This window comes from Salvia splendens, chromosome 7 (genome assembly GCF_004379255.2).
Source record: "Salvia splendens isolate huo1 chromosome 7, SspV2, whole genome shotgun sequence".
In the NCBI taxonomy this organism is placed as follows: Eukaryota; Viridiplantae; Streptophyta; class Magnoliopsida; order Lamiales; family Lamiaceae; genus Salvia; species Salvia splendens.
Window position 1 is genome coordinate 21,455,674 of NC_056038.1, and position 12,387 is coordinate 21,468,060.

Sequence of the window (12,387 nt, forward strand, 5' to 3'; positions counted from 1 at the left end):
CCGATCCCAGTAATATACTGGGTAAATTTTTCCTCAACCCGGATCTTCTCCAGGGTGTCCTTTCACTGTGTCGTATGGCGCTTCCTGACACCTTTTCAGTGGCTGCGCACATCCTTTCATCTCCTGCCCTGCACAACTTAATCGTTGTACCACCAATTAAATTTGAAATGCACTGATCAAGTGGACAATTAATTCTTAGTGAAACTTAATTAGCTCCACTCGATCAGTCTTCCTCCTTTCTTCCATCTTTCTAACTTGAATAATAATAAAATAAAAAATAAAACTTACTAAAAGCTATTTACACTAATTCCTAAGGGTTTTTTACCGGGCCCCCCTATGGTGTCACTTGATCAGTTTAATAGATTGAGACTTTTCCGCTTGATCAAGCAGACTACCTATGAGTACCTGATCATTCCCTTTACCTGATTACTGGAGAGAGTTAGCCATGAGTAGTGGAATGCCATCTACCACAAATACCTCCATTCCTTCTCTGTATGGCTTTACCCTATGACCATTCACCATGAAGGAAGGCGAATCTGAATCGCCTCCCTGGAGTTCGATTGCACCATTTGCTCGGACGGCGACAATGGTATAGGGACCTATCCACCTTGATCTGAGCTTTCCTGGCATCAATTTTAGCCTGGACTGAAATAGCAACACTTTCTGGCCTACTTTGAGCTCCTTCTTGCGGAGATTCTTATCATGCCACATCTTCGTCTTTTCTTTGTACCACATAGCAGAGTCGTAGGCATCCAGACGGAGCTCCTCAAGCTCCTGTAGTTGCATTCTTCTTTCTGCAGTCCCTGCGTCGGTATTCATATTCATTTCCTTGATGGCCCAGTAAGCTTGATGCTCCACTCCCAGCGGCAGATGACACATCTTTCCAAATACCAGCCGGTATGGGACATTCCTATAGGTGTTTTGAAAGCGGCCCTGTATGCCCAGAGTGCGTCCTCCAGACGACGGCTCCAGTCCTTCCTCGTGGGATTGATTGTCTTCTCTAGGATAGCCTTTATCTCTCTATTAGAAACCTCAGCCTGACCATTGGATTGCGGGTGATAAGGTGTGGATAGGCGGTGGTGGACTCCATACTTCCGCATCAAGGCTTCGATAGTTCTGTTTACGAAATGAGTTCCTTGGTCAGAGATGATAGACCGTGGTACCCCGTATCGGGTAAATATGTTTGATTTCATGAACTTCGCTACTTCTCTGGACTCACACGTCCTAGTTGCCTTTGCCTCGATCCATTTGGACACATAGTCCACTGCCACTAGTATATAGAGATTGCCTTTAGACGCGGGAAAGGGTCCCATAAAGTCCATTCCCCATACATCAAATATTTCACAGACAATAATGGGGATTTGAGGTATCTCGTCTCTAGTAGATATCCCTCCAGTAAGTTGGCATCGAGAACACTTCTTGCAGAACTCATAAGCCTCTCTATGGATGGAAGGCCAGCAAAACCCGCTATCAAGTATTTTCCTTGCTGTTTTCTTCGGTCCAAAGTGCCCACCGCAAGCCAGTGCGTGGCAGTGGATCATCACATCTTCCTGTTCCCACTCTGGAATGCATCGTCGGATTACTTGATCTGCCCCCATTTTTCATAGGTAAGGATCATCCCAATAGAAGTATCGGGAATCGCTTTTAAGCTTTAGCTTTTGTGCTCTTGTAATCTCATCACTTCTAGGTAACTCGCCCGTTACCAAGTAGTTGGACATGTCCACGAACCATGGCTCCTTTCTCGTGTTCTGTCCCTTGCTTCTCTGGTTGCCTTGATCAACTCCCTCCGCTTGGTTGATCCACCGGCATTCAGGTGATGACTCGATCAGGCAGAGATGCTCTTCAGGGAAAGCGTCTGGAATTGCTTCTTCATTGTCCTTTTGCAAAATTCGACTTAGGTGATCTGCCACCTTGTTCTCACATCATTTCTTATCCACAGCTTCCTAATCAAACTCCTGTAGAAGGAGTACCCACCTGATTAACCGCGGCTTTGACTCCTTTTTTGCTAAGAGGTATTCGATGGCTGCACGATCTGTATAAACAATTACTTTGGAACCAAGCAAGTATGGTCTGAACTTTTCAAACGCGAATACTATCGATAGCATCTCCTTTTCGGTCACATCATAGTTCTTTTGTGCCTGATTCAGAGTTTTGGAGGCGTAAAAGATGACATAACTCTTCCCTTCGATTTTCTGACCTAATACTGCCCCCACAGCATAGTCACTAGCATCGCACATCACCTCAAAGGGGTGATTCCAGTCGGGGGCACGTATTATTGGAGAGCTTATCAATCAATCTTTTAGAAATTGGAACGCGGCATTGCAAGCATCTGAGAACTCAAACTCGACCTCATTCTGAAGAAGTCGTGTCAGTGGCTGGGCTATCTTTGCGAAATCTTTTATGAATCGTCTATAGAACCCAGCGTGCCCCAGAAAGGCTCTGATCTCCTTCTGGTTGGTAGGATATGGAAGTTTTGCAATGACCGCTATCTTTGCTGGGTCGACCTCGATCCCTCTGCTTGACACTATGTGGCCTAAGACTATTCCTTCGGTAACCATAAAATGGCATTTCTCGAAATTCAGAACCAAGTCCTTCTGGCGGCATCTTTCCAATACCCTGTTCAGACTATGCAACCCTTGATCAAAATCATCCCCATAGACAGTACAATCGTCCATGAAAATCTCAATGCAGTCCTCCAATAGGTCTGAGAAAATGCTCATCATGCATCTCTGGAAGGTGCCCGGGGCGTTACAGAGGCCAAAAGGCATTCTCCTGTAAGCGTAAGTGCCAAAAGGGCAGGTGAACGTCGTCTTCTCCTGGTCTTCTGGATTCACAACAATCTGGAAATAGCCACTATAACCATCCAGGAAACTGAAGTTCTGCTTCCCTGCCAACTTCTCCAACATTTGATCAATGAACGGCAGAGGGAAGTGATCCTTCTTCTTAGCTTGGTTCAGCTTCCTGTAATCTATGCACATTCTCCATCCAGTAACTGGCCTTGTCGGGATTAGCTCATTTTTTTCATTTTTTACCACTTGAATCCCTCCTTTCTTAGGCACCATTTGCACTGGGCTGACCCAGTTACTATCAGGAATGGAATAGATAATCCCGATCGAAACCAACTTGACGATTTCCTTTAGCACCTCTTCCCTCATGTTGGGGTTGAGTTTTCGTTGTTGGTCGCGGTGTGGCTTGGCTCCTTCCTCCAGTCGGATGTGATGCATGCATAAGTCCGGGCTGATGCCTACCAAAGCTGTCAGCTTTCAGCCGATGGCCCTCTGATTCCTTCTTAATACTTCCAGCAATCTGTCTTCCTGCCCCTGGGTTAATTGATTGTTGATGATGACAGGCTTGGTTTCATCTTCACCCAGATAGGCGTACTTTAGATGTGCGGGAAGGGGTTTTAACTCTTTTGCAGGTTTTGGTTCTTCATTGGGCAGAGGGTTTTCTGCTGTGTCTCTTTCCAGTAGCTCGCCTTGATCATGCCGCTTCGCTAGGCTAGATACTTGAGCTGTCCCACTTGACCCAGCTGGCTTTGGGAGCTCCCAAAAATTATTTATTGCACTTGCGACGGCTTGGTCGTCCATTTCTCCGACCTTCATGGTCTCAAACCATTCTTCCACTTCCTTTTCGACTTCTTTATCTGCGGCGGAGTCAGTGAACTGCCCTTTTAAAAATTCTTCCTCCAAATACTCCTGTAGCAAGGGCTCAGTCACATCGATGGAGTACATGTTCTCTCCATTGGCTGGTCGTTTCATGGCCTCATCAATATTGAACGTGTACTATTCTCCTTTGAAATCTAGGCTGATCATTCCATTCCGTACGTCTATGATAGTGCTAGCTGTGGACAAGAACGACCGTCCTAGTAGGACTCTGCTTGACTCCTTTGTTGCGGGCTCCGTCATCTTGATTACGAAGAAATCAGCTGGGTACAGAAAGTTATTTACCTTAACAATAACATCTTCCAAAATTCCTTCTGGGTGAATACATGATCTGTCGGCCAGCTGTATCATTATATCCGTGTCGACTAGCTTTGCCTTTCACAGCCGTTGATAGATGGAGTATGGCAGAACATTGATAGATGCCCCCAGGTCGCACATGGCGTGCTCCACCTAGACGTCTCCGATTGAAATTGGGAGCGTGAACATTCCTGGGTCGGTCTTCATTGAAGGGAGGGCATTCCGTTAGATCACGGCAGAGACAGTTTCATCTGCAATCATTCTACCCTCCTCATTGATTTTTCCTGCCAGGTAGTCTTTAATAAACTTGCTGACAAGGGGAATTTTTAATGCCGTTAAGAGTGGTACTTTAACGTCCACATCTTTGAACATACTCGCCACATCGATTGTGGCATCCTTCCTTCTTGCCACCATTCCGCGGTACGGATACGGCTTAACTTTCTCACCGCCCTCTTTCTGATTTCCTTCTAAGGTTTCATCTCCCACTTTTTCCTTGGCTTTCTCTTTCGCTTGATCCACCACCTTGGGTTCTTCCTTCTCTTCACGGTTTGGTCAAGGATCAATTGTTTAGGACGTCGCAGGATAACTGGGGCCTTGGTAGACCCTCCCGACCTTAAGGACACTTCGCTAATGTGTTCACGCCAAGCGGCTGTTCAGTAGCTGGAATTCTTCCGTCATTTCCCTTTAACTCTCCTAGCGACGTTGCAACTAGAGAAAGTTGTTGTGTCAGCATCTCTAATTCCGCCCGCTGCTCCCTCTGAGTTTCCTGGATTTCCTGCATCGCATCATTTGTGTGGTGCGGTACTATCATATTGCTCGGGCTGTCATTGGAGTAGTGGTTATATTTCTGATTTGGCGGCCTCCCTCCATGGTTGGGCTGCGGGTAGTTAGATCGCTCAAAATGTTCGAGCAGGTATGACTGATGGTTGTAGAATTGATTTCCCTGTTGCTGGCCTCCCTGTTGGTGTGACGGGACATAAGTAACAATCTGGTTGTTTGGCTGCCTTCCCTGGTTGCTTGACTGAGAAGCTAGCTGCCTGTATCCCCAGTTTACTTCCTGTTGTCTGCTTGACCAGCTAGGCTGTCCTACGCTTGACCAATTCCCTTGAGGTCCATTTGACCAACCTGTCTGACTTCCCTGCATTCGGTTTCCTCCAGCATTTGGCTTCTCCTGGATCCGAGCAGACCGGTTAGGCTGTCCGTCAGAGGGTTGCAGTTGCTGTGTCGATAGTGGGAGTTGTTGGCTTTGATTCTGATCCGTCCAGTTGCCATTTGCATTCCACTGTCCTACTGCATTTACTTGCTCTACCTCAGGGGGGAATTCGCAGTAATAATAGTGATGTTCTTCTGGCGGCGACGGCTGTGGTACGTACTGCGTCTCTTTTGGTGCAGGTGGTGGTGGCGGCGGTTTGGTTTTTTCTACTGCTTCCAGCAGTTTCTTCTCCATCTGCTCGAATTGAGCCTCCAGCTTTTCATCATTGTGCGCCTCTGCTGCGTGCACTTCTCCTCTCCTGTACTTCCCTCGAGAGGTTTCATACGACCGCTGAAGGTAACGTTGTGTTTGTGTATTACGGAGTAAGCAAGTGTGCACAGAGAAAACTAATGCAAGTGCTTGGTCAAGACTCCACGCTCCTTAAATCCACTGGATCACCAGGTCCACCAGGAACTCAAGAGAACACGGAGTATTTTTGTCGTTGGACACACTCGACTCCCCTTCAAAAAAATATTAAATCCCTCAACCCGAATACTATAAATTAGTATAGGGAAGCGGGGTCGATCTCACGAAGATGGATTCGTGAAGTAGTGCTTAGAGACTCTGGAAACAGGTGGCTGCTGCCACGCAAAAGGGTTGAGAATTTTAACTACTTCTAGACCTAGACACGAAATGTAAATGCTAGACCTAGGACACAGAACATGTAATAGAATCAGACTTCAATACTGAGAGACACATTTTGCTTCCTGGATGGAGTAGACGACTAACTAATTAAGACTAGAGAGGGAGAATAAAACAGCGGGGACCATGACACCAATTATAGCAAGTACGGCTAAAGCTGCAAATAACAAACTCATGCTCCAACTAACAACGACATGCAATTTCCTTACCGATTCAAGCACGCAAATGGAGAAAACAGAGCTTATATCTAGATTCGAACAGAATATAAAGATTTGGATGCCGGAAACTTGCTATGAACCGGAAATACATCAGATCTACATAAACTAGGCGAAATGAAATGAAAACACGTAAACTAGGCATGAAATTAAATCAATCTTGCTCAGATTCACGTCGGATGCTTAATCCACTCCGGATCTAAGCGATCTGAACCCAACAACAGACACAACCGACTCCATAACTCCGGTTTTCACAGATCTGCTCCGATCAACTCCGAATTCAAACAACCACAAACAACTCCACAACTCCAGCGAACTCAACCCTCCGATTTATCCACAAACAGACTCCGATCACCCAGATCCAACTGCAAACCTGCATAAATTCAGAAAACAACTGCAAAACGCATCCAACTCGAACAATCCAACTCCAAAATTCTGAAAATCAACGTAACAGAAAATCAAACTTGCATTAAAATTAGAGAATATTCGGCAAAACAAACAAATAGAGCTCTGAGCTTCGGACAGTGAAGCTCGGTGAAATCAGGAAAGTATGAAAGCAGAAATTAAATTGTTTTTTCGCCCCAGAGAAGGACGGTGTTACAACCCACAATAGCTTCAAAGAAAACTAAACATGAACCCCGGTGCGAACCCTGAATCTCCCCACGAAAAGAACCCAAGTGTGTGAAAAGTGAACTAAGCTACAGGCTGTTAGCGAGGCCTCCAACCCAGAAGGTCCTCCAGCGTGCATGCTTTCCCCTTTTATAGATGAGGACATAGCGTTCTAGAGTCTTCGTAGAAATCTCTATTCTACCCTTCAACTCCGAGGTTTCCTCCGTCAAGCAATTTTCCGCATAATGTCCACTCATGCGCCTATTTCCTAGGTCCACGCAACTGTCCTCCTCCTTTCCTGGACCTGGCGAAAAATCTTCTCACACCTGGCTTAAAACGTGCGTCAGACCCAGAAATTTCACGAATTAAAGCCCTAGACTTATGCATGAAATTAGCCTTATCAAACTGCTCACACTTAAACCATGCTTGTCCTCAAGTATGAAAGACAAGAAAAAGAAATAAGGCGAATTTCAATGCACGGTTCCCAAGAACGACTCTACAAACAAGACACTAATCACAGAAACAGACTCCTAAACCTAGACACATACAGACTCAGAAAAGAAAATAACACAAAAAGAACACAAAACATAACAAATAAGCATGCACTAGTTTAAACTTTTAGGCGACTGTCCCCACAAGCTTAAGTTCTCTCTGATCGTCAACAGTCTTCAAATCCTCCCTCTTCCTTTGTCGACCTAAACGGTCCGTCAGTTTGTCAAGATAGCCTATTGATTTCCCAGCCATTAGGTTCGCTCGATCACTCATTCCTCACCAGGGATGTTAGGATCAAAACGCTCCAAAGTTAAAGTTACACCACTGATGCGTTGGGTTATGAGAGTTTCTCCTTTCTATCATCTCCTCCCCCCTTTTTTTTTCCTGGGTCAGGTAATGTTTTCTTCCTGCCCTTAGGTAATTAATCTTCTTTTTCCTCTTTTTATTTTCCCCTTGGACTTCGTCCAGCTTATACCTCCATTTTTTTTTCTTTTTTTCCTTTCAATATATATATATATATATATACATAGGGATGTATTCATTTCCTTTTCCTATATTTTCTCCTTTTTCCTTCTTAATATCAGCCATTAGATTAGAGAAATGGACGGTCAAGATCAACATTGGGTAATTAATCCCGTGTTGCATTATTTGTCCTATTTTGTGCATTATGAGGGTACAATAGTAATCTAATAATGGCTGGAAACCGCTACGAATAATGCACCACATGGTCACGAGTAATGCATATAATTGCCTATATAATTCACAATATGTGAACTGCAATGCATACGAACAAGATGTGTTGTGTTATGATGTTTGACACACGTTTCTTGTTTCCCCTAAGGGTTTAATAAGCTTAGGGGCTAGGGTATAGTACGTAGACATGTATGTAATCTTCACATGGTAACGAGTAATGGATATATTTGACTATATAATGCACAATTTGTGAACTGCAATGCTTACGAACAAGATGTGCTGTGTTATGATGTTTGACACACGTTTCTTGTTTCCCCTAAGGGTTTAATAAGCTTAGGGGCTAGGGTATAGTACGTACGCATTAATAACAAATTATAAAACGATACGAATAATTCACCAAATTGTCACGAGTAATGGATGTTATTAACTATATAATGCACAATATGTGAACTGAAATGCATACGAATAAGATGTACCATGTTATGATGTTTGACACACGGCTAGAAACAAAACAAACTTCTCACACTTAGACCGTACACCGGGCTAAGTGGGAGAAGGCTCAACAAACAAAACCAAACATGCAAAAATAAACGCAACCCCTTCTCACACTTAGACCAAAGATTGGGCTAAGTGTGGGAAGTTGCAACACATATGTACAAAACAAAGCATGCTGGCACGGATAAACATAACGGAAAGCAATAAAAAAAGGATGAAAAGTAAAAGTTACTTGGGTTAGGGGGGTTCAATTCGGGGTCTGGCCCCCTCGGGAGCCAGACTTGGGCGGCACGGCCTGTTGGGTCACTTTAGCTTTCTTTCTTGCCGGCGATTCCGGCTTCTCTGTCGTCTCTGCTGTCTGTATGGGTACGGTCTTCTTCAGGGTCACAGATTTGGAGATTGATTTCACAGTCACGGGCTTGCTGGCAGACGAGGCGGTTAGAGGTTTTGTCGGTTGGGAAAGCTTTTGAAGAGATAAACTTCCCTGCCCCGGTGATTCCGAAGTGCTCCCAGGTCCAGGAAACAACTCTGGTGCGTCTGGGAACTTCCTTCTAAACCATTTTGCCATCGTCATCATCAGTGCGACGACCTCCGTCATCTTCTCAGTATACTTGGCTGATGTAGCCACTAGATCGGAAACACGCCCTTTAAGGGCCACGATCTCTTCCCTAACTTGCCCAACTTCCATTCGCATGTTGTGTACTTCCGTTTTTACTCCCGTGACCTCCTTCCGTACTCTCTCACTTTCAGCACTGTCCTTTCCTTTGTCCCGTAGGGCCACGATCTCTTCTCTCACCATTTTAATTTCGAATCTCATCCATCGACTTCTTTCCTCATTTCTTCAACTTCCACGACTGATCTTCTGGCTTCATTCACATCAGCAATTTCCTTCACTCCCGCCATCTCTTGCTCCTGTTTGATCTGGGTTTCCGACTTACCAACTTCATAGAAACAGACGTCCTTCCCATGCGTGATTAGCAACCCCTTGTTGAAGAAGTAATCCATGTTGAAAACCTCTGGGGGTAGACACATCTTCACTTCTCGGCAGGACTTGTGGATCTTCATAATCACATTCCGCTGTAGATACGCCCCAAGAAGATGGCATGTGTATAGATGCCGGGAAGGGTTGGCAGTTACTTGGTGGCAGGCCTGAGCTAACCAGTAACCCAAGTGGACACGTACACCCGTGGCCATGCACCAGGTAAAGTATAAGTCGGGAGTCGCCAATGCGTTGTTGGCTGTGCCCATCAGATTGTAGCTAATGAAGGTTTGGGCGAACCTCAGGATCCTGTTCTCGATATGGTGGGCCTTCGAAAAACTAGTTTTAAATTGACCCACCCTCGGGTGAGTCAAGAACTCCCATGCACTCTGCGCTTTAAAACCTGGTGTGAACTTCGGTGGGCCGACCATTCTCTCATTCCATAATCCTTCGTCATCTTCTGTACGCGTCAGCAGACCCATCCGTAAAGTCCACTAACGGAATCGGCCTCCAAGTCGGTGGTGGATTTAAACCAAAAAGTCGAGAAAAATTCCCGTGCCAAGTCTATCGGAACCTCAAGGGTGCTATGCTTTAGCAACCAGTCAAAGCCGATTGCATCTATATACCCCTGAAACTCGTCATTTGACGCGATCTCCTTGAGTTCCGGACTTAGCAACCTTTCCCAAACCACTCTTCTCTTTATGTATGGCGGCGCGTTTTGGGTCCGTGAACTTCCTCATCTCGTTCAGCAGTTCTTTGGTGATCCAGATTTCTTTCGGCTCGAAGTTGAGCTCCTCTTCTTGTTCTTCTTCGGAGTCGCCGGACCCATCAGGGCTTTCGGACTCAGCAGCGTACGGTACCTTAGCAGGTGAAGTGAGAGAGGGTTCAACAGACTTTCCTTTTGCTTTCTTGGTCGAGGAAGGAGCAATCTGTTTTCCTTTTCTCTTCCTTTCGACCACGTGGCGGCGCTCCTCCTCGTCGTTCTCCCCATCGCTAGGTCTAGGAGAGATTACCTGCTCAGGTGCTGCGGTCTCTAGACCCAACGACCCTTCTTCTGTCTGTGGAACGTGTTCCTCGATTTCATCACGTAGACTCCGACGAGCTTGCCTCCTTGCGTCCCTTGCGTCGATCGGTAAATTCGTCCCCTCTGGGACATCCGTCAGATCCACAATCAATTTAACCCTGTCCTCAACAGGGTCTTGTTCAGCATCAGCAACGAGGGCTTCTTCCTCTTCAGACATAAAAGGGGTCGCCCCCTTGAGATAAACAGGGGACTCTACCCCAACCAACTCTTGTTCAACGTGGGCTTCAATACCCACAGACTTCTCAGGGGTTTCCCCCTCTTTGACATCTTCCTCAACAATTTGGGCTTCGGTGCCCCCAACCACTTCTGGGGTTTCCCCCGCTAAGTTTCTTTCTCAATTTAGGGCTTCGTCGCCCTCTGGAACATCATTACCAACAACAGGGGTTTCCCCCTCAACAAACTCCTCCAAAACACCAGGGCTTTCCCCCTCAACAAAATCCACGGCGGCGATAATAGGACCTACCCCCTCGGAAACACCAGGGGTTTCTTCCTCAGTGGCAGAATCTAACCTGGGTTCACTCACAGCCAACAACTCCAACCCTGCCGCCAGATCTGCTTCTTCTGCATGAGTTTCTGCGGCGGTCGTTTCTGGAACAGTAGTGTCGGGCTCTGCGACGGCTTCTGGTATATCGGGTACTGGCTCCGCGACGGCCTCCGGTTGGGATGTTGAAACCCCTGAAATTTCCGGTGGTGGTTCGGCAGATGTTGAAACTGCCGGTACGGATTTCCCCATCACAGCCGCGAACATAGCAAACGCCTCCATCGCCTTTTCTGGTCCCCTAAATTTTTGTAGTATGTCGGCCATAAACGCTGCCGCGCTTGAATCGGTGGTTTCCAACGTGTTTCCGGTCCCCTGTTTGTTATCCATGAGAAATTCTGTAGAAAGATTTGGAGAAACTTGGACGAAACTTGTATCTTGATTAGGGTTAGAGAAAGAAAACACGAGAGAGAATTTGGGATTTTTTTTTTGAATGTAGAGAGAGAATGAGTAAAAAAAAAAAAAAAACACGGTTATAGCGTAGGTATGGGAGAGAACGTTTTGCAGGCTGTTGCAGGTATGACGCTAGCTACCGTACGCCTCCCCATAAAAGTGCCTTTTGAAATCCGAACCGGTGCCAACTCTCTCCAAATTTTGTACTCCGCAACTTCCTGCCCCATTAGATACTCTCTGCAAAACTGCACATAAAAAGAATCAAACTAAAAAAATGAAACGCCAGACCCCCCAGGTCTAGGATATGACAATATAAAAAACATTCCTGAGGAGTCTGGTATTTCGAAAATATTTTTGGACGATTATTATTATTATTATTATTATTATTTTTTTGCTTGATTTAAAGAAAGCAATTAAATATTTACAAATTTTGTTTCCAAGTGTTCTCAAGATTCCCTGGGTCAAGGTATATATAAAGAAATCTAAGTCACCTGACCCAGGAATTTTCTAAGAACACTTCCTTCCCAGACCAGTCATGCGATCTCAAGGAGTGCGCGTAGCGGCACTTCGTCCACTACACACATCTCCGAGTTATCCCTAAATATCTTCACTCTATGACCATTAACCAGAAAAGGAGTAGAGTTTGAAGCACTTCCCTGGATCTCTACTGCCCCATTTGCACGAAGACTCACAACAGTGTATGGTCCAATCCATTTGGACTTAAGCTTACCAGGCATTAACTTGAGCCGGGATTGGAACAGGAGAACTTTCTGCCCAACTTGAAGTTCCTTGGTCCGGAGATTCTTATCATGCCAAAGCTTGGTCTTTTCCTTGTACCACATCGCTGATTCGTAAGACTCAAGCCTCAATTCTTCCAACTCCTAGAGCTGCAGTTTCCTCTCTCCCTCACAAGCTTGGGGGTTCATATTAATCTCCTTGACCGCCCATTACGCCCTATGCTCAATTCCCACCGGCAAGTGACACATCTTGCCGAATACTAACCTGTAAGGGGACATTCCAATGGGTGTTTTATACG

The 12,387-nt window shown here is 45.7% G+C and overlaps 1 protein-coding gene across 1 annotated transcript; it reads right to left on the bottom strand.

The window, feature by feature from the left end:
* Positions 1–426: 426 nt before the first annotated feature.
* LOC121810560 lies at positions 427–879 on the bottom strand. Its single transcript, XM_042211324.1, has one exon. It carries the CDS (start codon positions 877–879, stop codon positions 427–429), a length of 453 nt encoding a protein of 150 aa, XP_042067258.1.
* Positions 880–12,387: the final 11,508 nt, after the last annotated feature.